This window comes from Helianthus annuus, chromosome 8 (genome assembly GCF_002127325.2).
Source record: "Helianthus annuus cultivar XRQ/B chromosome 8, HanXRQr2.0-SUNRISE, whole genome shotgun sequence".
NCBI classification, from domain to species: Eukaryota; Viridiplantae; Streptophyta; class Magnoliopsida; order Asterales; family Asteraceae; genus Helianthus; species Helianthus annuus.
In genome coordinates this window covers 74,779,242-74,802,738 of record NC_035440.2, presented here as the reverse complement: position 1 = coordinate 74,802,738, position 23,497 = coordinate 74,779,242, and the positions used below count along the sequence as shown (strand labels likewise).

Here is a 23,497-nt window from a genome sequence, read left to right as displayed (position 1 = left end):
TGGCAAAATATACAAGACGGAATATATAATACAAGTCTATTATATATTACTTTCATACGAATATTCCTATATATCAACATACGACTTCACAAAACGAAGCTAAACAAATATAACTTAATCATTTTCATTAAGTTAACAACTTACGTCAAATCGTTCAGTTAACGATTCGGTAGAGCTTCGTAACACGTAGTTACCGTTTTTGCTTAGAAACTTATTAGATATTCCATGTTAGGAATATTGTAGAATGCAAGCTAGCAAGCCTCGTCTTGGAAACGATATCGCGAAGTCGTATTTAGCTAGCTTTGCAAGGAATATTCAGGTGAGTTCATAACCCCACTTTTTCACTGTTTTACATTTTTCTAAATGTTTTCGGGGTGGAAAGACATGCACATTTTGCAAAGCATACAAGAATTACCTATTCATAAACCATTTTACAAGAAAGTTTTAACAGAAACAAATGGCCTACGAAAAGCTTATGTTTTATACCGGTTTTTCAAACAAGCATACTTTTCGAAATATGCATACACACAAATTCTAGTTTCTAAAAACTACGGGAAAATAAGAGCTTACAATACATGTGTTATGGTATGATGGAGTACAAAAACATTCAAGTGAAACATTCTAGATCATGTCTCGAATAGGGTACCATAAGCACCATTAATCAACGTATACATTCAGACCGCGGAACAAAAGGTTAGATCTAATGGGTTTCAGGCAACCCCACTCTTGGCCTACTTCTACCAATGAGTGCTTCTGTGTCTCAGTCAAGGTGACAAAAATGCCTAGGTTTGGTGGCTTCCTATGTTGTGACACATGTTAGTGGCCTTGCAAACCACTAGCGATCTCAAACATTCATAGTACTCGGTTACGGATACGTTTTACAGGTTACATTCAAACATTCATACATTCTTCAAGATACATACCATGTTTTCATTCAAGTATTTAAACATTCAAGTATTTAAACATTCAAGTATTTAAACATTCAACAACACAACAAAAACCGGTCATTCAAAAAGATTTATTTCAAATCTTTTACAAACAAACTATGAACTCGCTCAACTTTATGTTGATTTTTCGCATGTTTCTTTCTCATGTTGCATTTCAGAAATTATGGCACGGTTGGAATAGGAGAACCATGAAGAGTCGAGTACTTAGCGGGCGTTCAATTTATAGAAAGACTTAGATTTTGCTTCCGCTGTGCAATGAAGATACCAGTCCAGTCACACCAATGCTCTGATAATTTCGGGGTGTGACAGTGAGCCTCTGTTTCTGTTTTTATTTTTGTTTTCTGGTCCCCAGACTCTGTTGTGGTCTGCTGAGTGATTCTTATGGATCAATACTCAGGAGGTTACAATTACCACTATGAGGAGGATGGTCACATCATCAAAGAAAAAAATTCTTTGCCGATGTAAAGCATTATTTTTGGGAAGATCCTTATCTTTTCAAAATGTGTGCCGACCAACTTATCCACCGATGCGTACATGGTGGTGAAGCAAGAAGAATTCTCCGCCATTGTCATGAAGGTCCATACGGAGGACATCATGGTGCTGTTAGTACCGCACGAAAGGTATTTGATTCAGGATTCTATTGGCCAACCATTTACAAAGACACCCAAAGTCTTATCAAGACATGTGATGCATGCCACCGATCAGGTAATATTTTTTCCAAAAACGAGATGCCACAAAATGGCATTCTTGTTTGTGAAATTTTTGATGTGTAGGGACTCGACTTTATGGGACCTTTCCCACCATCAAAAGGAAACAAATATATACTTGTGGCAGTGGATTACTTGTCAAAATGGGCCGAAGCCGAAGCTCTTCCAACAAATGATGGAAAGGTTGTGGTAAGATTCCTGAAAAGATTATTTTCTCGTTTTGGAACTCCAAAAGCGTTAATAAGTGATAGGGGTACCCATTTTTGTAACCATCAACTTGAAATTTTTTTAAAAAGATATGGGGTCTATCACCGGATCTCAACCGCATATCACCCTCAAACAAATGGACAAGCCGAAGTGACTAATCGAGGTTTAAAGAAAATACTTGAAAAAACTATAGGATTAAATAAAAAGAAATGAGCCGATAAATTAGACGATGCTTTATAGGTTTTTCGAACTGCATATAAAACAACCATAGGTACCACCCCATATAAGTCTGTCTATGGAAAAAGTTGTCATTTGCCAGTAGAAATAGCACACAAATCCTACTGGGCAATAAAAAACGTAAACTTAGACATAGAAATTGCCGGTAAAAATCGATTTTGTCAATTGAATGAATTAGACGAATTAAGGAATCACGCATACTCTAACTCTGAAATTTATAAGGAAAGAATGAAAAATTTGCATGATAAACACATTAAACCTAATGAATTTCGGGTAGGTGATCAAGTTCTATTGTTTAATTCTTATTTCCCGGTAAATTAAACTCTTGGTGGTCAGGACCTTTTTCTATCACCCATAATTTTCCACACGGTGCAATTGAAATTAAATCTCAGAATGGAATTCCATTCAAAGTCAATGGCCAACGGCTAAAGCTTTATCAAGGATTCATTGAGGATGAAGAGGAGGAGATCTCGCTACAAGCGGTCGAGGAATAAACGAAGGTTTGCGTATCAACATCATATCTTGCAGGTAATGGACGTCGGAAAAGCTTCAAAAATCGGTACGATTTCTAAAACCAAGTTTTGGGAAATAGGTCACTCACACGTGAACTAAAAAAATTAACTTTTACCTGCCCACGGGGTCGTGTCTGCTGGACACGGGGCCATGGACGGCTACTGTCGGGGATAAAACCCTTTGTCTTCTCATTTTCATTTCAACACGACCCGTTTCCCCGAAAACTCTCTGGTTCCCCCGTGAATCTCTGCAGATTTTCACGTTCTTCCACCATTCAACATCGTCAAGGTATGATTCTATCATCATAGTTAGTTTAATGATTTGAATGTAGTTTAACACAAAAAATTTGGGGAAAATCTAGGGTTCTTGAACTTGAACCGAATCAAACCTCAATTTTTTTCTTAGATCTGTTAGTATTAGTATAGTTGCATGTAATAGGAAGTAAATCAACTGAAGTTGTTTGTGGATTTGCGCAATTTTGAACAAAAACCTTAAACCCTTGTTTTTTAACCGAAATAGATGAAATTGAAGGGGTAAACAGTTTGATTTCGAAAAAAAGGCACTTGGGGTTTCATTTTCGAGGAAAACCGCCCCTACTCAACCAAAAATTTTCAAGTTTTCGAAACCGGGTCAAAAAATGAGATTTTTGAGAAATAGACGCCTGAGCACGGGGTCGTGCTCAGCGAACACGGGGGCGTGGCCAGCAAAATACAGCCGAACACGGGGCGTGGCCAGTGACCACGGGGCCGTGTTCAGCTTGATGTTTTCAGTTTTCTTTGAAAATTTATTGTTTCGTGCTATTTGTTTTGTGTTTTCTTTCATATGGCTAGAAAATTCACAAGCTTCAATCAAAATGAATGGAACTATCAAGCCAGATTTGATGTTCTCAAGAAAAGGCTCGAGGAAAATCCAAGACAAGTATGCCTCGAGACCCTGGAAGTTGTGGGGCAGCTAGATCATTTCAACACCCTAGTCACGGGTCCACTAAGGGTGGCCCTCTGCACTAGACTCCATTCGGTCCACGAATATAGCATGGAGTTCTATAGCACGTTTGCGTTCAAAGCTAAAGCAGAGCCATTTGATGAGCAAGGAGTTGAATTCCGCTGTGCTGGGGAGATACTTTCAATCTCTAATGCTAAGATTTGCAGAATCTTGCAAATCTTGATAGTACAGATACGCTTCTGCACACGGGGCCGTGCCCAACGAACACGGGCCGTGTGGAGCCCAATGCTAACAAATGCAATTAATGAAGGAAGAGAAAAGGGATGGCCACGAGGGCGTGTCCGCTAGACACGGGGCCGTGGCCAGGCTTCTGTTCAGACTATAAATAGGGGTGCTTGGTTCCTCTCAAAGGCATCCCTTGGCAAACTACCTCTCTCCCACTTTGCCATCACTCCACCACCACTACAACACTCACATCCACCACCATCATCCATCATCCACCTTAGAGTGTGTGTAGTAGTCTCAGGATCCAAGATTGATAGTAAGAGTTCTTGTTAATCAAAGGCCATGTTTGGCTAAGTCTCTTACATCACTTGGTAAAGAGAAGCGTTTAATGTATTACTTTTGATTTTTAATCTTTTCGCACTTTTTATTTGGTTTTGTATTAATGACTTTAATAACTAGTTTCTTATGTTGAAGGTGAAACTTCTTTATCATTTGTCTGTGGTGTCTTGGCATTACTTTACTGTCTATATAAAGTAAAAGATTTTCACCATTCATATCTCTATGGTCTATATAGAGATATGTTGGATACCTGGTCGGGGGTTAAGGGAATGGTTTAGTAAGGTTCTTGCCTTGTTCAGTGTATAGATCTTGCAATGACCTGGGTCAAGCTTACTAGGACCTCCTTCAATACCCACTGGTATTGGATGGCGAGGGTGCGAATGGCTTGATCCCATCATATGTAAACTACTATTAATACATTAAACCGGCTACTTGGGGTTGAATCCCTGCTGACTCAAACCACTTAGCCGAGGGTAACGTCACCTTCGAAAGAGGGGCCTACCACTTTTCGCATTAATAACTTAATTAATTATCTTTCAATATTCCGACCCTTTGGGATTGTATCCTTGCTGACTCAAACCACTGGGTTGAGGGTAACGCCACCTTCAAAAGAGGGGCCTACTACTATAACTAAAATAATCTCTTAAAAAGTGCAAAAGTGCGGAAATTATCAAAGGATACATTAAAGGCTAGCCGGATCCAAGTGATTCATCTTGTCTATCTGTTTTTATTTTATTTTTATTTTCAGCATTTTAGTTTTTATTTTTCATGTTTAAAATATTTTCTCAAAAAAATTTGGTTTGATTAGACGTTGAGGATAAACCGTATTAAAAGCTCCTGTGTCCTTGGACGACCTCGGTATCTTACCAACGCTATACTATGCTCACGATGGGTGCACTTGCCCATGTGTGTGTTTAGTGTTAGTAGAATATCGTGTTTTACAAATTTAAAACTTGACTAATGTGTAAAATGGGCTTAAAATATTAATAAAAACATATTACACCTTACACACACCACTAATACCCAAGACACTCTATTTATTTTCTAGCCTGCAATCGCTGATTTTACGCGTCATCGATTTTATTATGATTATGTGTTTTCGATTGTGAGAGTTAAACTTTACGCTTTGTGGTTTCGATTCATCGCTCTCCGCTATACAAAACGCTCAAAACTCGCACAGCCCGTAATCTAAAACGCTAACTAATCGCAAACAAACTAAGAAACCTCATACGCTAAACTCGTCGCTTATACTACTCGCTATTTCTCGCAACTCTCGCACGCGCTACGCGTCCTTGAAATGTAGGTGAATACGTGCAAAATATGTGTTTACGTGAATTATGTGCTCATACGTGCTTATGTGTATACGTGCTTACATGAATTATGTGTATACGTGAATATGTGCCGACGTGTTACTGAACTTTACATGGGTAATAATTGGGATGTTAAAACTCTAAACTTTTCAACAAAACCCAATATAATCAAATCTCATCTGATTCACAGATGTCTTCTTTCGGATCCCACACCCGCCGAACTGTTAAGAGGAACAATGCTGACAAACGAAATGCCTCTCTCGAGACCAAGGAAATGGCCAAGGTGATCCCTCAAATCGTCAGTTGTAGGATCGTGTACGGACCCGAAACGAGCCGATCAGAGGAGTTTTGATCAGTTTCAGAGGCGGAAACTAAGAAACTGACATAGAAACAGCTTGTTCTTCACTTTAAACACTGTTTTGATTGATGTATAACAGATTACACGCAAAAGGAAAACCGACAGCACCTCGGTATCCAAATTCCGAATCAATACAACTGGTCTCGCTTGAACGACTATATATAGGCTTAGGGTTCCGCTTGAAAGTGACCAAGTGTGTTTCAAGCGGAATCTATTACATGTGATTTCGCTTGAAAGTGACACCTGTCATTTCAAGCAGAATCAGCCTTTTCAAGCGAAATCAGCTTCAAACTCAACCTAATCTCCTATTTTCTCCTACAACGTGCCCTGATCTAACATATCTAGTACAAGACTCGATACAAGACGAAGTCGACAGATGCATGCACTAACAGACTCCCCCTCAGATGTTGACGAGTCGTAAGTGTCGAGTCTTCTCATCTTCAGTCTTTATCAGTCTTTGGGCTTTACTCTTCAATCAGCATCAACAGACTCCCCCTAACAATGTGCTGGAATTCTTTAAGTTCATCAGCATCATCTGCTTCAGGATCGTAATCTGGCTCTCATTCTTCATTCAGAAACTTCAGGTATCGAAACCTGGCTCTTCAAAAGGTTGTTCCAAGATCATGACCTGGCTCTCATCCAGCTTAGGTTATCTGCACAATCTCTACCTCAAAGTAAATTTCATTACAATTTAATATCAAAATGTATGCACTAACTCAAACTCTCTCTCAAATTAACCAGAAAATGATTTGTCAAAGATAATCCTGATGAACCACTTGTTTGTTTTGATAAAAACCTATTTGTTTAAGAACAAAATCCCCCTCACAAAATGGTCATCATGTCTAGCACATAGAATTTTGAAAATCAGCTTTTCAATATCAGTTGTTGAAAATCTTTTTGAATTTTTCAAAATTTATGCTAAACCACATAGAAAATCGTTTTAGATTTTGAAAAAGAAGAAATAAAATGTAATGCAGTAAAGAAATATTTACAGACACTATTTTTGTGAGTTTGTGTAAGAGGATCATATCAGTTTTTGAGACAAATCACCAACACCGTTAAGCTTCATTTCATTTTGAGTTCTAAACAATTCACCTAGATTGTCAGTATATTGGTCCACTTAAATTTTCACACAAATTTCAACTGAACCGAGATACAATATTAATGTCTTAAGGACTTAATCTTATCCGTGTGTCCCACTACTTGAATATACTCCTGTATCCAGATCTCAATATTCAGTCTTACAGGTGAGTATACCTAGATGATATCTGTAAGGGGTTAGATGCGAAACCGTGAGAGCTCAGGTCAGAACTTCCGTTCAGCAGAGAGATGACGGTTCGACTTTTGGTGTGTCCCCTTTAGAGGATCTTTTCTTCAACAACACATGATTAGCATTTTTCAATGTTTCATCATTTTTTATGCTGAGGGCGGTGCTATGTTTCAAGCATTTGCAGAAAGTATTATACAGGGACTAGGTCATAATTTCCATTCAGCAGAAGTCCCGGGATAATACCCCAGATATCACTAAGCATAAAGACCTAGTATCTCAGAAAGAGGGACCTTTCAAACAAGATTTCAGGGGTTACCCATATATCCAAGAAGTTGTTCCCCATGATATAAGCAAGTTTGAAATTTAGGTGTTTATATCTCGTCACAATTCACTATATGTGCAAAAACCTACTGGCATATCCGCAGTGAGATTGTTTATCACATTTTTACTTTCCATTTCTTTAGTAAGTTGTGACAGTCCACTGATGTACTATCATCTCCTCTTTTATACACCAAAACTCATTTTTGATTTTATCATGTTTTTGTATTTTTCAAATTTTCAAATGTTTTTGGATTTTCTGAAATTTTTACTCCCCCTAAAATACAAACACATTTAAAGAAAATTGAAAACAAACTGTACAGAAAATTGACAACCGATATCGAATCACCTCAATTCGCCATTCACTTGGCATAAATAATCAAGGAACTCCCCCTTTCAACAAACTATTTTCTCATTATGATTTCAAAACACTTAAGTTTGTTTTAATCAAAATGATTTTTCCGAAAAATAAGTTTAGTTGATTTTACCACTTGTAGGGATTGGTTCATCATCTTGTTCATTCAATCACTTAAATGAGGATTACATCAAGTTCAAACTAATGACCTTGATGAATCACTTGTAAGATCCAACCTCTTACCAATTGTAAGTATATCCAAATCATTTAAATCTCATGTAGGAATAAAACATCTACACAAACCATTTTACCAATCAAGATGCCGATTCCTGCTTCACACTTACCAACCTGTTAGCTCCGACAAGTCACAACCTATAAAAATTTAAACAATTTCAAAATATTTCACACAATCTATTTAAATCATGAATGATGCCGATTCCTGATCCACGATTACGAACTTGGGATCTCCGGCAAGTCAGGTTTTTCAAGCAAAGAAAATGTCCACCCAAGCCTGACCAGCCTTGGGTGAAATCAACTCATCTGCAGCTGGGGTGTAAGTTGCTTTCTTTGTAGCATAAAAATCTTTAACCCCCTTAACCTTCCTATCGATCATCTTTCCAAAAATTTTCTTTACATTTCCATTAAATGCCTTCTCAACATCAAATTCATCCTTTTCAGAATAAAATTGATTCGAGATCTCAACTTTCTCAATTTTTTGTTTAAAATTTTCAGTCCTCAATGGTGGAAAGTCCTCATCATCCATTGAAGGAACTGAGTTTTCACTCTTTTTAACAACATGTGGCTCCTCTGATTTTGTGGAATCAGATTCATCGCCAGATTTTACCTCAGATTTCTTAACAACCCACTTTTGGTTGTCAAGTTTCACACTTGTAAAATCTCTTTGAACATTCACCAACTTCATATGTTGAATTTTTGAACACTTTAAATTTCTCAGTTGGTGGTTCGGTTTTATCAACAACAACTTCTTTTAGTTTTCCAGAAACTCCGTGTTTTGTATTAGTTGCTTTAGGACAGTTCCATGCAATGTGACCAACTTCATTGCATCTAAAACAGGTTCTGGTTTCTTTTCTTTGAACTTCATTCTTCTTCTTCTCAGCAAGAAATTCTTGATTTGATTGTCTCCAGAATGAGCTCTTCTTTTCCTCCTCAGCAGACGGTCCTGAAACAAATTTTGTATTTTTAGAAATTTTTTCATTTTTATAGTTTTCTGGTGGAATAAAACCGAGACCTTTCTTTTTGAAATTACCATTATGGTTTGGTTTCTTTCGAGATTCCGAACCATAATTGTAACCCATTTTCTTGTTTAGACGTTGTTGAACTCTTGAAGTGTATTTTTTAGGTTTTTCATTAAGATTTAAATCTTTTATTTCAGAAATATTAATTTCTGACATTTTGAAAACCTTTTTGATCATTTCAAATCGAACACTTCTTATTGGAAACTCTTTATCAAAATATAATTTGTTAGAATCATTCAAAGTATATGCAACTTCAAATGTTTCGTCATTCAAATTAGATTTTGACAACAAAAAAGCTTTACTATAAACCCGTTTTCCCTCGGAGAAATGGGTTGAGTATACAAGAACTGCGTTCGCTGTTGATCGTATCCACTGTATCCACCTTCACCCCCAGATCTATCGTATCCACTGCATCCACCTTCACCCCCGTATCCACTATAACCACCTTCACCCCCATATCTATCGTATCCAATGTATCCACCTTCACCCCACTGACAAACACGAACTTTCGGACTCGGATTTTGACTCTGACTCCTCATCCTTATCCAACACCTGATCGACCATTCTTTTTATTAATTCGGACTCATGATCTGTGTCGGACGCTGTGAATGTGATGTCAATGTTGTCTGGTAATACATCGGTTAACTCGGACTCTAACTTTATATTGACAGCCTTTTTAACTTGTTCCTCATTCGGTTTTCTAGGCGAGTACCCTTCCCATATCGGAGGCGGACATCTATTATAACAGACACTCTGTTTCTTACTAGTATCCTTCTTTCCTTAGGCTTTTTTTTCTTCATTTTTAAACGCCTTAAAACCTGCAACAGTAGGATAAATTCTGTCAATTAAGTAATCAGAACTTGTGTAACTTCTCAATAAACGTCTAATTCTTTCATTTTCAACTTTTTCACCATCCAACTCTTGCTTCCATTTAGCACATTCTTCAATGTAAAAATTTATCTGTTTCTGCTTCGACATCATGGTTGCATTCATCATTTTCAAAGCATTTTCTCTTTCAGTGTTTGTCTTTTGCAAACTGTTCACTGTTTTGTTCAACACATCATATAACTCTTTCAAATTCTTGACATCAAACAACAACTTCTTTTTCAACTTTTCTGATTCACTAAACCTCTCGTCTTTTTCTTCACATTGTTTGCAGGATTCTGAACATGTAAGACAAGGTTTCGTGACTTCAACTATCTTTTCGATCTCCACAATCTTCTCGACTTCAACTACCTTTTCCACTTCAACTATCTTCTCAACAATCTTGGTTTCTTTCATCTCTTTTGCAGCTTTTCTCTCTTTAAGTTTCTTCAATTTATCTGCAAAATAAAATTCAAAACTGTCAGAAGATAAATGAGTTTTTCCAACATTTATCTGTTCAATCTCTTCATCATCATCATCACTTGTATCTAATGAACTGTTTTCAGATGAAACAGATCCTTCATCTTCACTTTTCTCTTCATCAGATAACACAGCTATCCATTCCTTCATCAACTCTGGCTTTTGAATAATCTGAGCAATGAAAGCTTTAACATTTGAAGCATCTGGAATGTACTTGTCCCAGCTAAAGCCTTCAGCCACTTTCTCGTCATCTTGATCAATAATGCCATAATAAGCTTTCTTATTTGCATCTTCGATCATTTTTCCATGTGCAGTTTGTGAATCCTTTTGTTGATGCGGTTGATGAGTGATTTGCTGATATATAGCCTTCCGATAGTAATCATCTTTTCCAAAGGGATTCTTTGCTCCACTAGTCTCCTGATTTTTGCACTCTCTTTTGAAGTGACCTTTCTCCCTGCATTTAAAACAAGTAACTTTAGATTTATCAAAACCTAAAGCTGAAAGATGAGCATCCAAAAAATCATTTCTTCCTGTTATCATTTTAAACTTTTCAGCTCTTCTCAGGACACTAGCTAGACACCATTTGATGTCGATAAGCTCCAATTCTTCTGCATCGATCTGGTCATAATCTTCCTTTGTTAGCATCGGATTTCCAATTTTTCCAGCAATCAACCCTTCATAAGATTCCAAAGCAGTAACCAGTAATCCCATATGACTCTTTACAATTTCTTCAGAAAAATTCTGTCCATTTTGAAGATGCAATGCCACATTGCACTGAATCATATGCCCATTACCAACATTTGCACTTTGAACACTTGGAGGATTAACATTTGATAACCCACTAGTGTTGACTGAACTTTGACTGCCTGTTCCAGATTGATTTCCTGCACTAAACGCGGTTTGGATCTTTGGACTTGTTTCAACCGTTTGAACATTTCCTTTATTGTATAGTTTGATGTCTTGTTGGTTGCTTGAACTGTTCATTCTTGCAATCTTCTGCTGTTCAAGATCCTGTGCCTCCAACTTTTCAATAAATTGTCCGATTGACAATCTGCTAAATTCTCCAGAATTTTTCAGAATCATCAGAGAAGTACCCCATTCTTTCTGTGGTAATGCATTCGCTAACTTCTCAACCCATTCTGCTGGAGTTTTAGTAATCTTCAACTGAGACATAGTACGCACAAGATGACAGTATCTCTCAATGAGAGTCTTTGTAGTCTCACCAGGCATACTAGTAAACAATTCAAACTCCTTTTTCATCAAAGATGCTTTACTCTTGAGCATTTCTGTACTTCCTTCAAACTTTTTCTCAAGTGCATCCCAAATCGAATACGCACTCCCATCATGCTGAAGCAAAATAAAGATGTCTTCTTTGACGGCTTGTTGTAAAAGACTAATCATCATTTTCTCCCCTTTATAACTGTCTCTTTCTTGATCTGTGAATTCTGAAATGATTTTATCTGTGGCCTAACATATCTTGTTTCAATACTTTCCCAAGCTCTTAGATGGTTTGCTTGAACCCAATTCTCAAAACGATTCTTCCATCCATGGCACTCCTCGATTCCCATAAGTTTCGGGGGTTTTTGCATTGTTCCGGTTTCGTTTTCTAAGTTCATGTTTTGAGTAATAATAGACGGAGTAGTCGAAGGTGTAGCAAATGCGTTATAAAACTCTTCTTCCATGATTCGATAACACATTTTTTCCAAAATAGCACTTTTCAAGCGAGATACAAATTCAAGCAGAATACCAACTTAACAATTTCAAGCGAAATCCCAAACTACTTTTTCAAGCGGAATACTCAGCAATCAGTTTGGAGCGGAATCACGATGATTTGGAGCGGAATCTCAACACTTTGAAGCGAAATAACAAGTTTCGCTTGAAACTTTTCAAGCGGAATATGTCAACTGAAACGAAAACACTAATTTCGCTTGAAACTTTTCAAGCGGAATAGTGTATTTGAAGCGAAATATGTCAACTTCAAGCGGAAACAAAACTTGTCTGTTCAAGCGGAATCACTTTGAAGATCCATTTCTGCCATTTTTACTGTGAATTTTGCTTTGAAACTTTCAAGGGTTTGTTAATATGCACTTTTACACAAACTGTGAGAAATTGAACTGATTCTGACCGTAAAAACTTGTAAATTTTGAAAAGAAAGGGTAGAAAAACAGAAATTTCCAGCTGAATCGGTAAGAACTCCTCCTCCTGAGCTCTGATACCACTTGTAGGATCGTGTACGGACCCGAAACGAGTCGATCAGAGGAGTTTTGATCAGTTTCAGAGGCAGAAACTAAGAAACTGACATAGAAACAGCTTGTTCTTCACTTTAAACACTATTTTGATTGATATATAACAGATTACACGCAAAAGGAAAACCGGCAGCACCTCGGTATCCAAATTCCGAATTAATACAACTGATCTCGCTTGAACGACTATATATAGGCTTAGGGTTCCGCTTGAAAGTGACCAAGTGTGTTTCAAGCGGAATCTATTACATGTGATTTCGCTTGAAAGTGACACTTGTCATTTCAAGCGGAATCAGCCTTTTCAAGCGAAATCAGCTTCAAACTCAACCTAATCTCCTATTTTCTCGTACAACGTGCCCTGATCTAACATATCTAGTACAAGACTCGATACAAGACGAAGTCGACAGATGCATGCACTAACATCAGTGAAATCAATGCTGCTAGCAGCACCTCTTCTTATTCCAAGAACGAAGCGCCTAAAACTCCATTCAGCTTCAAGCAGTTCAAAGCATGTGATCCTTCAAATACCATACCGTACTGATACCCACCTTTTGGCGTTTTCAGAATCGTTACTTTCGGTTCGACACCAGTCTAGCACCATACCTATATTTATTGATTTTTACCTTCAAATACCATACCGTATTGTACCGAGCATTTTCGGTGTTGGTACCTAATTTCGATGATTTTCCGGATCGACACTTTCGGTGCCGTTACAGGTACCGATCTCATCCATATTTTAACGTGTTAGCACCGTAATATCTGAACTGAAAACAAACGAATTTCCAACGTGTAGGACATGTGGTTCCTATTATTATATATTAGGTTATTTAAAATCGTTTTTTAGGACGGATTGACTATCCTTTTCACGACATTTTTATTTATGTTTTGATATTCAGTATCTGCTTGCCGTTGCTGACACGCGTTTTGCAGTCATTGGGTCCCCGCCGCAACGCGCGGGCGAAAATTTAACTAGTTTAGCTGAATAAAATTTTGTTATTTGACCATATTTGACCGTTCTTTTTTGCCCCCCTCTTTTATCGTTTTTGGCTGTTTCAGTTTGGTTGTTTTGGTAAATGTTTAAAAAACCGGTAAATATCGACTGGTTATACTGGTATTACCGGTGCCGGATGTAAATCCGGTACGGAACACCCCGGTAAATAGGGGAAACGACATCGACTTTGTATCGCCGGTAACATCCGATATACTGGTTTGAACCGCCATACCGGTACCGGCTAGGGATGAGCTTGGTACCGGCCGGTAGCGAAAATCCCTAAAAGTGGGTACCGATACCGAATATACCCGGTATGGTACGGTTCGGTACCGGTAGTTGAGGGTAAAAACCGGTTCGGTACCGGTATCAGGTACCATTTGCTCATCCCTAGTACCGGCCCAGGTTAGTTTGTGGGTTTGAATTTTTACTTTTTATTGGCCCATCTTCGTGTTTACTCCACAATTTTAACCTAGCGACTTTCAATATTCCATATCTACTCCATCTTATTCCTCACTTCCATCACTCTATCGTTCGTCCTGTATAGGGGTGCAAACGTGCCGAGCCGAGCCCGAGCTCGACCAGGCTCGAGCTCGAGCTCGTTTAACATATGAAAGCTCGAGCTCGGCTCGGGCTCGACTCGTTTAGTATTTATTAATTAATTTATATTAATTATAATTATTATTATACATATAATTAAGTTATTTTTTTATATTTATATAAATGGTAATTATTATTATATAAATATATGTTTAATATATTAATAAAAAATATATAAACAGAAAGCTCGATTAGGCTCGCGAGCCGGCTCGAGCTCGATAAGCGAAGCTCGGGCTCGTTTACTAAACGAGCTTGATTTTTAGGCTCGGGCTCGAGCTCCAGCTCGTTTAAGCTTGGCTCGTTCGAGCTTTTTTTCGAGCCGAGCTCGAGTAGCTCGCGAGTAGCTCGGCTCGTTTGCACCCCTAGTCCTGTACTTCCATCTTCATCAACCAATTTCGTTCCAGACTTCCATCCCCTTCGTTCGTTCGAAATTCATCACTCAAGTCCGCAATTGGTAGGTCATTTTAAGTTTTGTTTTCTTTGAATTTTTGTTGTTGTAGACACCCACTCGGTTTGTAATTTTTATCAAAAACTTTTTTTTGTTCTTTAAAAAAACCATTAGGGTTATACTTGAAACAAAACAGTGTGAACAACATTTATAGCTTCCACCCTCACCCTCTCCAGAATCCAGCGACCACCTGGCACAACCCCTGCCCCACTCACCTCCATCCTCTCCGGTGACCGTCCCCGCTCCGGCGCTCCACCTCCGGCCGTCAACGCGCTTCTCTGGCCAGCCTCATTCTCTCACATCTCAGGTGTGTTAATTGAATAATAATAATAATTGTTATAATCTGTTGTTATCATGTTAAATTGCGAATTACTAGTGTGCTCTGTTAAAACTTAGATTATTTTGATGTTCATTTTTAACTTGTTTTGTTGAAACTTAGAATTTAGGATGTTATTTTTTAACGTATGTTGTTTTAATCTGCTTAAAATTTTGATTTGTGATGTTAAATTGTAATATATTGAAACTTGAATTTGGTATTTAGGTAGTATGCAGAAGAATATTTCAAGTTTTTTTCCAAAGGCAGTTCGTATATGATGAACCTTACCTGATCCGAACCATCGAACCGACCCGAAATTTTTAATGTTAGCATCAAAATAAGTGAACCCAGTAGAAAAAAATCCTGGATCCGTTACTGGTAGAGAGTAGTATCTTAGTGTGTCAACATGTATAGAGGATGTTTCATAGATATGGATGTATGTGTATATGATAGTAGTTAGTTATTGAGCTATATAAATATGGATGTATGTGTGTATATAAATATGATAGTATATAAATCTGGATGTATGTGTATAGTATAGAGTTAACTAGTTAAACCGGTTGAACCACCCGGTACAACCCGGTTCAACTGGTTGAACCATTTTTTAGCTCAATCTGGTATGATTTAAAAACCGGTTTTTAAAACATTGGTTTTGGTTGAAGTTTAGTTTGGATGCTGTTACTTAGGCCTGTCAAAATTAGTCCGTACACGGCCTTTTTGAGGGTTCTTGATACGCAACTCATCTTCAATTCAAAAAATCGACACATCTTCATTTAGGAGATGAACACTCACGCCTAATACGCAACTCGTCTGCAATCATCTTCTTCGTTTACAGATTAGCCATCAATTACTGTTTCTGAGAAGGTATTTTGATTAATCTTTTCGTTCTTCTTGTCAATTAGGTTCCTTAGTAATGTGATGATATGATTAAGTTTGCGTTTTTTGATATAGTTTTGTTTTATTTTGTATGTGTATAGATATAAGCATGCATTATGTGATGTGAAGCTGAATCTTTGTGATTTGTCGGGTCATTTGAGACACACTCCAGTGTTCGATGAAATGTCTCAATATAATTTGTTAATCGGGTATGCCTTTGAAAGCAGTGAAAATACCCTTTATAAGTAGGTAGTTGACATTCCATGAGTAGTTCAGAGCTTCAGAGTTCAGATACAACATATATATAAAGTACAATCCATTATTAAAAGCTATTGTTACAATCAGATCATAACACAATGGATGAAGGGTAGGTCTGGTGGAGGTATATTGGTAGAGAAGTTTAGGACTTGAAGCAAGTGGCAACATTACTATTTTCGACCATAGTTAGAAGAGGACGTTTCAACCCATTTATGTGCACATTTGTCAATTTGGTTATCTTTTGTTGCTGTGGGTTCAACTATAAATGTAGCTAAGTTGTTAACGGATATCGATAGTGTTTCTCAAAGCTTACTCATGCCTCTACAACTTCCGATGGTGCTTTAGTAAAAAAAGGGATCATTTTTTGATGAATGATGATAGTTACTGTAATCATAACTAATATATGAAACCAAAAGTAAATTATACAAGGTATTGATTTACCAACCTACTGTTTGACATTGCACTATTTCTTTCAATCTGCCCAGTTTTGTCACCTATAGCCCTTTGCATTCCCAGTTAAGAGTTATTTTCCATGATTTGAACTCAAAAGAAAATATATTTTATGAAGATCCAGCTTCAAAGAGTTCTATAACACATAGTTGTTAAAAGCTATCGCCTCTTGCGCCTGGGCGCAATTTCCTAGCCAGACGAGGCAATTGCGCCTTAAGTCAAGGCAGTGGCGCCTTAATTCTCCAGGTGATGGTTTATGTGCATATTCCAGCGAGATTCTGGCAAAATTCTCTAAATTCTAGCAAGTATTCTACTTTTATCTAACAAAAACTATTTTTCTACACTAATAAACTAACATTTATAACTTTTGGTACTAAATAGACGATATAAAATGTTATATAATAGCTTTAGTTTTATTTTATTTGAAGAATGGTATCAATTTTCTATTATATAAAAGAGAAAAATGCCCGGATAGTCCCTGTGGTTTCGCCTTTTTTCACCTATAGTCCCCAACTTTCTAAAACTACCTGAATAGTCCCCAAGTTTTCATTTTTTGTTCCCGGATAGTCCCTGTGTCTAACTTCAGTTATTTTTCTCTGTTAAAATGATGTGAAATGACAAAAATACCCTTTCCTTAAAATACCATTTTTTGTTCCCGGATAGTCCCTGAGTCTAACTATCCGGGCATCTTCTTCATTTTTATTTATAAAACCCCACCACCACACTTCATCTTCAACCTCCACCCACCAACACCCTCTTCTACCCTCCACCATCACCGCCATAGTCACTCTTCGTCGAACAAAACCCCCAAATCAAATACAAAACCCCCCAAACCCTCCACCATCAAATACAAAACCCCCAAACCCTCCACCATCACCGCCAAACCAAATCCTTTAACCCCAAATCAATACAAAACCCCCAAATCCCAAATCTTCGTCGAACAGTAGCAGCGCTGTGACGGCTCCGATGCGTGGAATTCTCTTGTGGTTTTGCTCAGGTGACGTGATGGCAGCAGCAACAGCAACGTGCCAGCCACAGAATCATCTCTGCTGGCTACGGTGGTAGGGTTGGGAGCTCCAAAGGATGAACGCTGTGTGTGAGAGTGTGGCGGAGTTGGAGCAGAGGAGGCGGAGGAGGTGGCGGAGTTTCGTACAGCGGCGGAGGTGGTTGCAGTGGCGATTGTTATTGTAGAACCGGTTTTAACGATTGCCGGTGTACAGCCCATAGTTGATTGATCTGTGAATCGGGTTTACGATTTCTTCGTTTTCGATCTTTGATTGTGTAGAACTGGTTTTAACGATTGCCGGTGTACAACCCATAGTTGATTGATCTGTGAACCCGGTTTACGATTTCTTCGTCTTCGATCTTTGATTTTGTACAGCCCATAGTTGATTGATCTGTGAACCGGGTTTTTTAGGAGAATTGTTATTGTAGAACCGGTTTTAACGATTGCCGGTGTGGTGTGCACAGTGGAATTAGGGGGACTGTTAACGGAATGTTGACGCGAATGAGTATGTATGGTGACTGTGATACGACGTCGTGAGGAAAAACCCAGCTAATTGTCCAGCTAATTGTGGCGGTGATGGTGGAGGGTGGAGGAGGGTGATGGTGGGTTGAGGTTGAAAATGAAGTGTGGTGGTGGGGTTTTATAAATAAAAATGAAGAAGATGCCCGGATAGTCCCTATGATTTGGCCTTTTAAGAAAAGGGTATTTTTGTCATTTCACATCATTTTAACAGAGAAAAGTAACTGAAGTTAGACCCAGGGACTATCCGGGAACAAAAAATGAAAACTTGGGGACTATTCAGGTAGTTTTAGAAAGTTGGGGACTATAGGTGAAAAAAGGCGAAACCACAGGGACTATCCGGGCATTTTTCTCTATATAAAAATATTTTATGTTTTTTTTTTTGCGAGTAAACTGCCAAAATGGTCCCTGAGGTTTGGTCACTTTTGCCACTTTAGTTCAAAACTCAAACCTTTTGAATCTGGGTCCCTGTGGTTTCAATTTTGTTGCCATTTTCATCCAAAAGCAAAATCTGTTCAGGTTTTTCAGTTAACATCCAACTTTTTTTGTCCTTTTCCTCCCTTTTAATGAAGGGCAAAATGGTCAGATTTTTTTTAATTTGTTATAATAAAACGTTAAAAGATCATTTTGCCCTTCATTAAAAGGGAGGAAAAAGACAGTAAAGCTGGATGTTAACTGAAAAACCTGACCAATTTTTATTTTGGATGAAAATGGCAACAAAATTGAAACCACAGGGACCAAGATTCAAAAGGTTTGAGTTTTGGACTAAAGTGGCAAAAGTGACCGAACCTCGGGGACCATTTTGGCAGTTTACTCTTTTTTTGCTGTGCGTTTTTTTTCTCTTAGGCCGGCGCTTTTTTTGCGCCTTGCGCCTAGGCCCTAGGCGAGACCTATGTGCCTTGAGTGCGCCTAACGCTTTTAATAACTATGCTATAACATACCTTGCCAATTAGCGTTAACACATTCTTAAATTTTAGTTTGGTTGTTCATCTTTCCTAACAAAAGACTGAATGTGTGCCGACATGTTTCTAATGTTTAAACTTTACAAATATTTAACCATTGATGTCAAATCTTCTTTTAATATGCATTGATTTATTAATATACATATAAGATGGGCGGCTGATTCTTCGTGGTTTCAAGTGATGTCTGTGATGCATTGCATATGTTCAATGTAATGTCTACTCTCCTACCATTAACAAAATAACCTTTTACAACTTACAAAACACTAACAATTGTAGCAAGTGGAAACTGATTAAGACTTAAAACACCAACATTTCACACTAACAATTAACAATCAAGACTTAAAACACTAATAACAACAATAAGAAGATAGAAGAATGGTAGAACTAAGAAGAAAGGTATTGACATTGGAAAAATCGGTGATATATGAGATCATCTGTCAAATTTTGGTCAAATATCGGTCAATATCGTTGATTATATCCCGATATTTGACACCGATATCTAGGGCGGACAATTCTGACACGAACACGATAACACGACACGAACCTACACAAAGTTAACAGGTTTCGTGTCTAAAACAGGTCGACATGATAAGACCGTTAGTGGCATGTTAAGAATTTTAAATTAAAAAATATGTGGATGTGGGGACATGTTGTGGGACCTGGATGGCTGGATATACACAAATAGAACACTTACCTTTCTTTCCAACCCTAATTTTTTGAGTCAGTTCACAAACATCACCCATTCCCAAATCAGCCAATCCCATCATCAGTTCAGCCTCGAACTCGCCGCCTATTCACCACCATCCTCTCATTCCTCCTCGATTCACCACTCACCAGGATCCTTCAAGCTCGCCATCCAAATCACGGTTTCACTCATTCACCATTAGCCTACATCGATTTGGTATGTTTAATCTCATTTCATATATAGTATAAGTTCATAATCGATCAGACATCATCGGTTTATCATGTTAATCAGGTTCTTTTAACAGATCATATTTATTTGTTTGTATAATGATTATGTATGATATTTGTATACTGAATCAGATGAATGTTAATCATGTTAATCTGAGCATATATGATGTTTGTAAACTTTCAGCGACTTTTGTTTCATTAAGCAGGTTTCTTAATGGTTAAATATAAAATATGTCTTACCAGGTCGTTTTTGTGTGTTAACAGGTCGTATTATACGTTGGTAATTTTTTTCGTGTCTTAACAGGTTGTTTGTGTAACTTGTTTATTAACAGGTTCGTGTTTGAAAAATTAGACACGATAAGATTTCGTGTCGTGTTTGTGTTTACTTGTTTTGGGTTCGTGTCTTAATAGATCGGGTTGACTCGATATGCTAGCCCTACCGATACGATATCTAGTAGTTTCTTTTATTCTCATCTTAAATTCTTAATTCTGATTTTTAGTTCTTGTTTTGGATATCCTTTGAAATAGTTATTGGTGTTATGTTTTTAAATGTTCATCTCGTTGTACAACATAAAAGGTGTTGGACTAATTGTTCATTTTATTTTTTTTATTTTTAAAAAGTTTTATTTTTTAACTTTTTTCTTGTTTATATAATATATTTTATTATATTTTTGTTTTTGTTTTTTATTTTTATAATTTTTATTTTATTTTAACTTATCTATTTTTAATATTTATTTTTGTTATTATTATTAATTAATTTTTTTAGCCCATCTTAGGTCGAACCCATCTTGTTAATAAGATCTTACCATGCTGTCTGTTCTTTAAGTCTCTGCATTCCTATATGCATAGACGATTTTGGGGTCATGGTCCCAGTTCTCATTCCAGCTTGCTTCAAAGTTCAAACCCATGCCCATAGCAATTCCAGGACAACAAACTAAACAACCCCTAAGATTAGAACAGTATTGTCTAAAATGCAATCTACAGCTATCCTGATATTACTTATGTTCTCCCTACTTACCGTTGTAAATGTTTGTAATCAGGTTTACAAATAGTTTTCTTTATATAACTAACACTAGTTCTTGTTCTTCTAGATTTTTGTCTCAGCCTATGCGATGGCAGCGTTTGGCGGCAGATTAAGGTCAAAGATACAGTTATCTCTCTTCTCACTGGTCCATCGCGACATAACAAGAATTCCCATCTTCAAAGACTGCATTTCTTCATCTTCTTCTACAATACAATTAGCGTTCGACCAACCAACTCGAAGTTTCGAATATGTTTGGCATAGTCAACAACAGTCATACACTTATTTTCAGCCTCGCTATTACCATGATGGCAGGCCCAGAGGCTCTCTTTGGAGGGGAAAAAAGTTAATCGGCAAAGAAGCCCTTTTTGTTATATTGGGGTTGAAGAGAGTTAAAGATGATGAAGAGAAATTGGATAACTTTATTAAAGTTCATGTCTCACGGCTCTTGAAGATGGACATGGTTGCTGTTCTTAATGAGCTTGAACGCCAAGAAGAAGTAGATTTAGCCGTCAAGGTTTTACTCACCTCTCTTTACTTAGTAAATTGCCATTTTAGTCCCTGAGGTTTGGCCAGTTTTGCGACTTTCGTCCAAAGGTTTGTTTTTCTGCATTTGGATCCAAAAGGTTTGAAATCTTGCCATTTTCAGCCGGCTCGTTAACACCATCCATTTTTCTCCGTTATGTCAGCGGTATTTTTGTCTTTTTTGTTAAACTTAAAGGGCAATTCGGTCTTTTTCACTTTATGTACAGGCATTTAGCATAATGTACAAGTGAGTCCGTAAGTGAAAAAGACTGAATTGCCCAAGTCAACAAAAAAGACGAAAATACCCCGGACTTCACAAGAAAAATAGGAGTAAACAAACCGAATGAAAATGGCAAGATTTCAAATCTTTTGGATATAGATGCGGAAAAACATACCTTTGGATGAAAGTCGCAAGGCTGGCCAAAACTCAGGGACGAAAACGGCATTTTACTCTAAATAATATTATCACTTAACTAGTTGTCTTGTTTGTTTATAATCTATTACAAGTCTTATGTTATAGCTATGTTATGGAATTTTCAGATGTTTTGGGTGATTCAAAAGCAAGACTGGTATCAGCCGGATGTATATCTATACAAAGATTTGATTATCTCATTATCTAAATCCAAAAAAATGGACGAGGCGATGAAGCTATGGGAAAGCATGAAAAAGGAAAATTTGTATCCCGATTCACAAACATATACAGAAGTTATTCGCGGGTTTTTGAGGTTTGGATCTCCCGGTGACGCAATGAACATATACGAAGACATGAAACAGTCCCCCGATCCACCCGATGAGTTGCCGTTCAGAATTTTATTAAAGGGGCTTCTGCCGCATCCCTTATTGAGGAACAAGGTTAAACAAGACTTTGAGGAGATTTTTCCTGATCAGAGTATTTATGACCCTCCAGAAGAGATTTTTGGATTGCGTTAAGACGTAAGGTGCCGTATTTGATTTTGAAATTACATGAAATTTTTCGTTTCGTTTAAAGATAATATCTTGACAGTTTCTGTTGTGTGTGACTATTGAGCATACCATTTGAACTGTTATTAGTTATTTTAGATATGCAAGAATGTATCATTCTAGGTTCTCTGTTTTCCTACATATACTTTCACAAGCATAACCTTTGTCAAAATAGAAATTTTGCAGTTGAATAGATTGTGAGCTGATAAATATATGGCAAAAGAGTGCAAAAATTCAATAATCACCATCACTACTGTTCTATGCAATCAATAGCAAGCTATGGCGGACATCTTATCACATAGCGGTCCAAATAGTGGTGCTAAATGCCGCTATTTGCCCGCTATTTTGAATCCCGTATAGCGGCCATAGCACCGCTTTTCAAGGATGTTTTTTAATTTTGAGGCCAAAAGTTGGGTAAAGCCCACATAAATCAAATTTTTGTTTAAATAACTCAAAAGTAAAGCCCCAACTCTAATTAAACCTAGTCCAATCCTAAATCTATTGAGGGTAAAACTTCAAACCTCAATCCTAATTCCTAATTCGCCGGACGCCGCACACTAGTGGATCATTGTTGGTGATTCTTCATAGTTCATCAATTTTGAATTTGATTGCATAATATTACTATGAATTTAGATATTACTATATATAGAGGGGTGAGTTCATTGGGGAACACAAAAAAGTGGGGAGCTGAGGAACAAGGGGTATTTTTGTCCAACTACAGTTCAAAATTTATCTACGCGTTTTTTTTTTTGAACCTGAGTATTACAAACCCTTCTTCCTCCGGCTGCCATAAACCACCACCACCACCACCCTAAACCGCCGATTCTCACCGTTGCGGTTGCGATTCCGATTTCTGATTTAGAAGCAATTGAAGACGGGGGAGAAGATAAGAACCTCAGTAAACTGTTAGTTCCCGTTCTGATGTAATTCCTAGGGTTTAGAGATACAAAACGTTAGGGCTTGGAGGAAGTGAATGATGTGAATTAGGTTACTGGATGAGTGTAACGAAGACGGAACAAGCATCCACCATATTGATTTACTGGATTTGCAGGTATAATACATCATCCCTGACCTTTGTTTCTTGT

At 37.5% G+C, this 23,497-nt stretch overlaps 1 protein-coding gene across 4 annotated transcripts; it reads left to right on the top strand.

Annotated features, from left to right (window-relative positions):
* The first annotated feature begins 14,711 nt into the window (after positions 1 to 14,711).
* Positions 14,712 to 22,624, top strand: LOC110873137 (protein THYLAKOID ASSEMBLY 8-like, chloroplastic). 4 transcript variants are annotated; one of them, XM_035976668.1, is made up of 4 exons: positions 14,722 to 14,914; positions 15,701 to 15,787; positions 20,998 to 21,444; positions 21,993 to 22,624. In XM_035976668.1, the coding sequence occupies exons 3-4, from the start codon at positions 21,019 to 21,021 to the stop codon at positions 22,380 to 22,382; spliced, it is 816 nt and encodes a 271-aa protein (XP_035832561.1). In that variant the 5' UTR covers positions 14,722 to 14,914; positions 15,701 to 15,787; positions 20,998 to 21,018; the 3' UTR covers positions 22,383 to 22,624. The 4 variants fall into 4 exon arrangements, with proteins under 4 accessions (XP_021977752.1, XP_035832561.1, XP_021977753.1 ...); XM_022122061.2 differs by having other exon boundaries at positions 15,591 to 15,787; XM_035976667.1 differs by having other exon boundaries at positions 15,149 to 15,787.
* Positions 22,625 to 23,497: the final 873 nt, after the last annotated feature.

Excerpts from the sequence above, each read along its gene's own strand:
- LOC110873137 (XM_022122060.2), top strand. The coding sequence starts at position 21,019 with ATGGCAGCGTTTGGCGGCAGATTAAGGTCAAAGATACAGTTATCTCTC. Across the intron at positions 21,445-21,992 it reads AAGTAGATTTAGCCGTCAAG|ATGTTTTGGGTGATTCAAAA; the intron begins GTTTTACTCACC and ends TGGAATTTTCAG.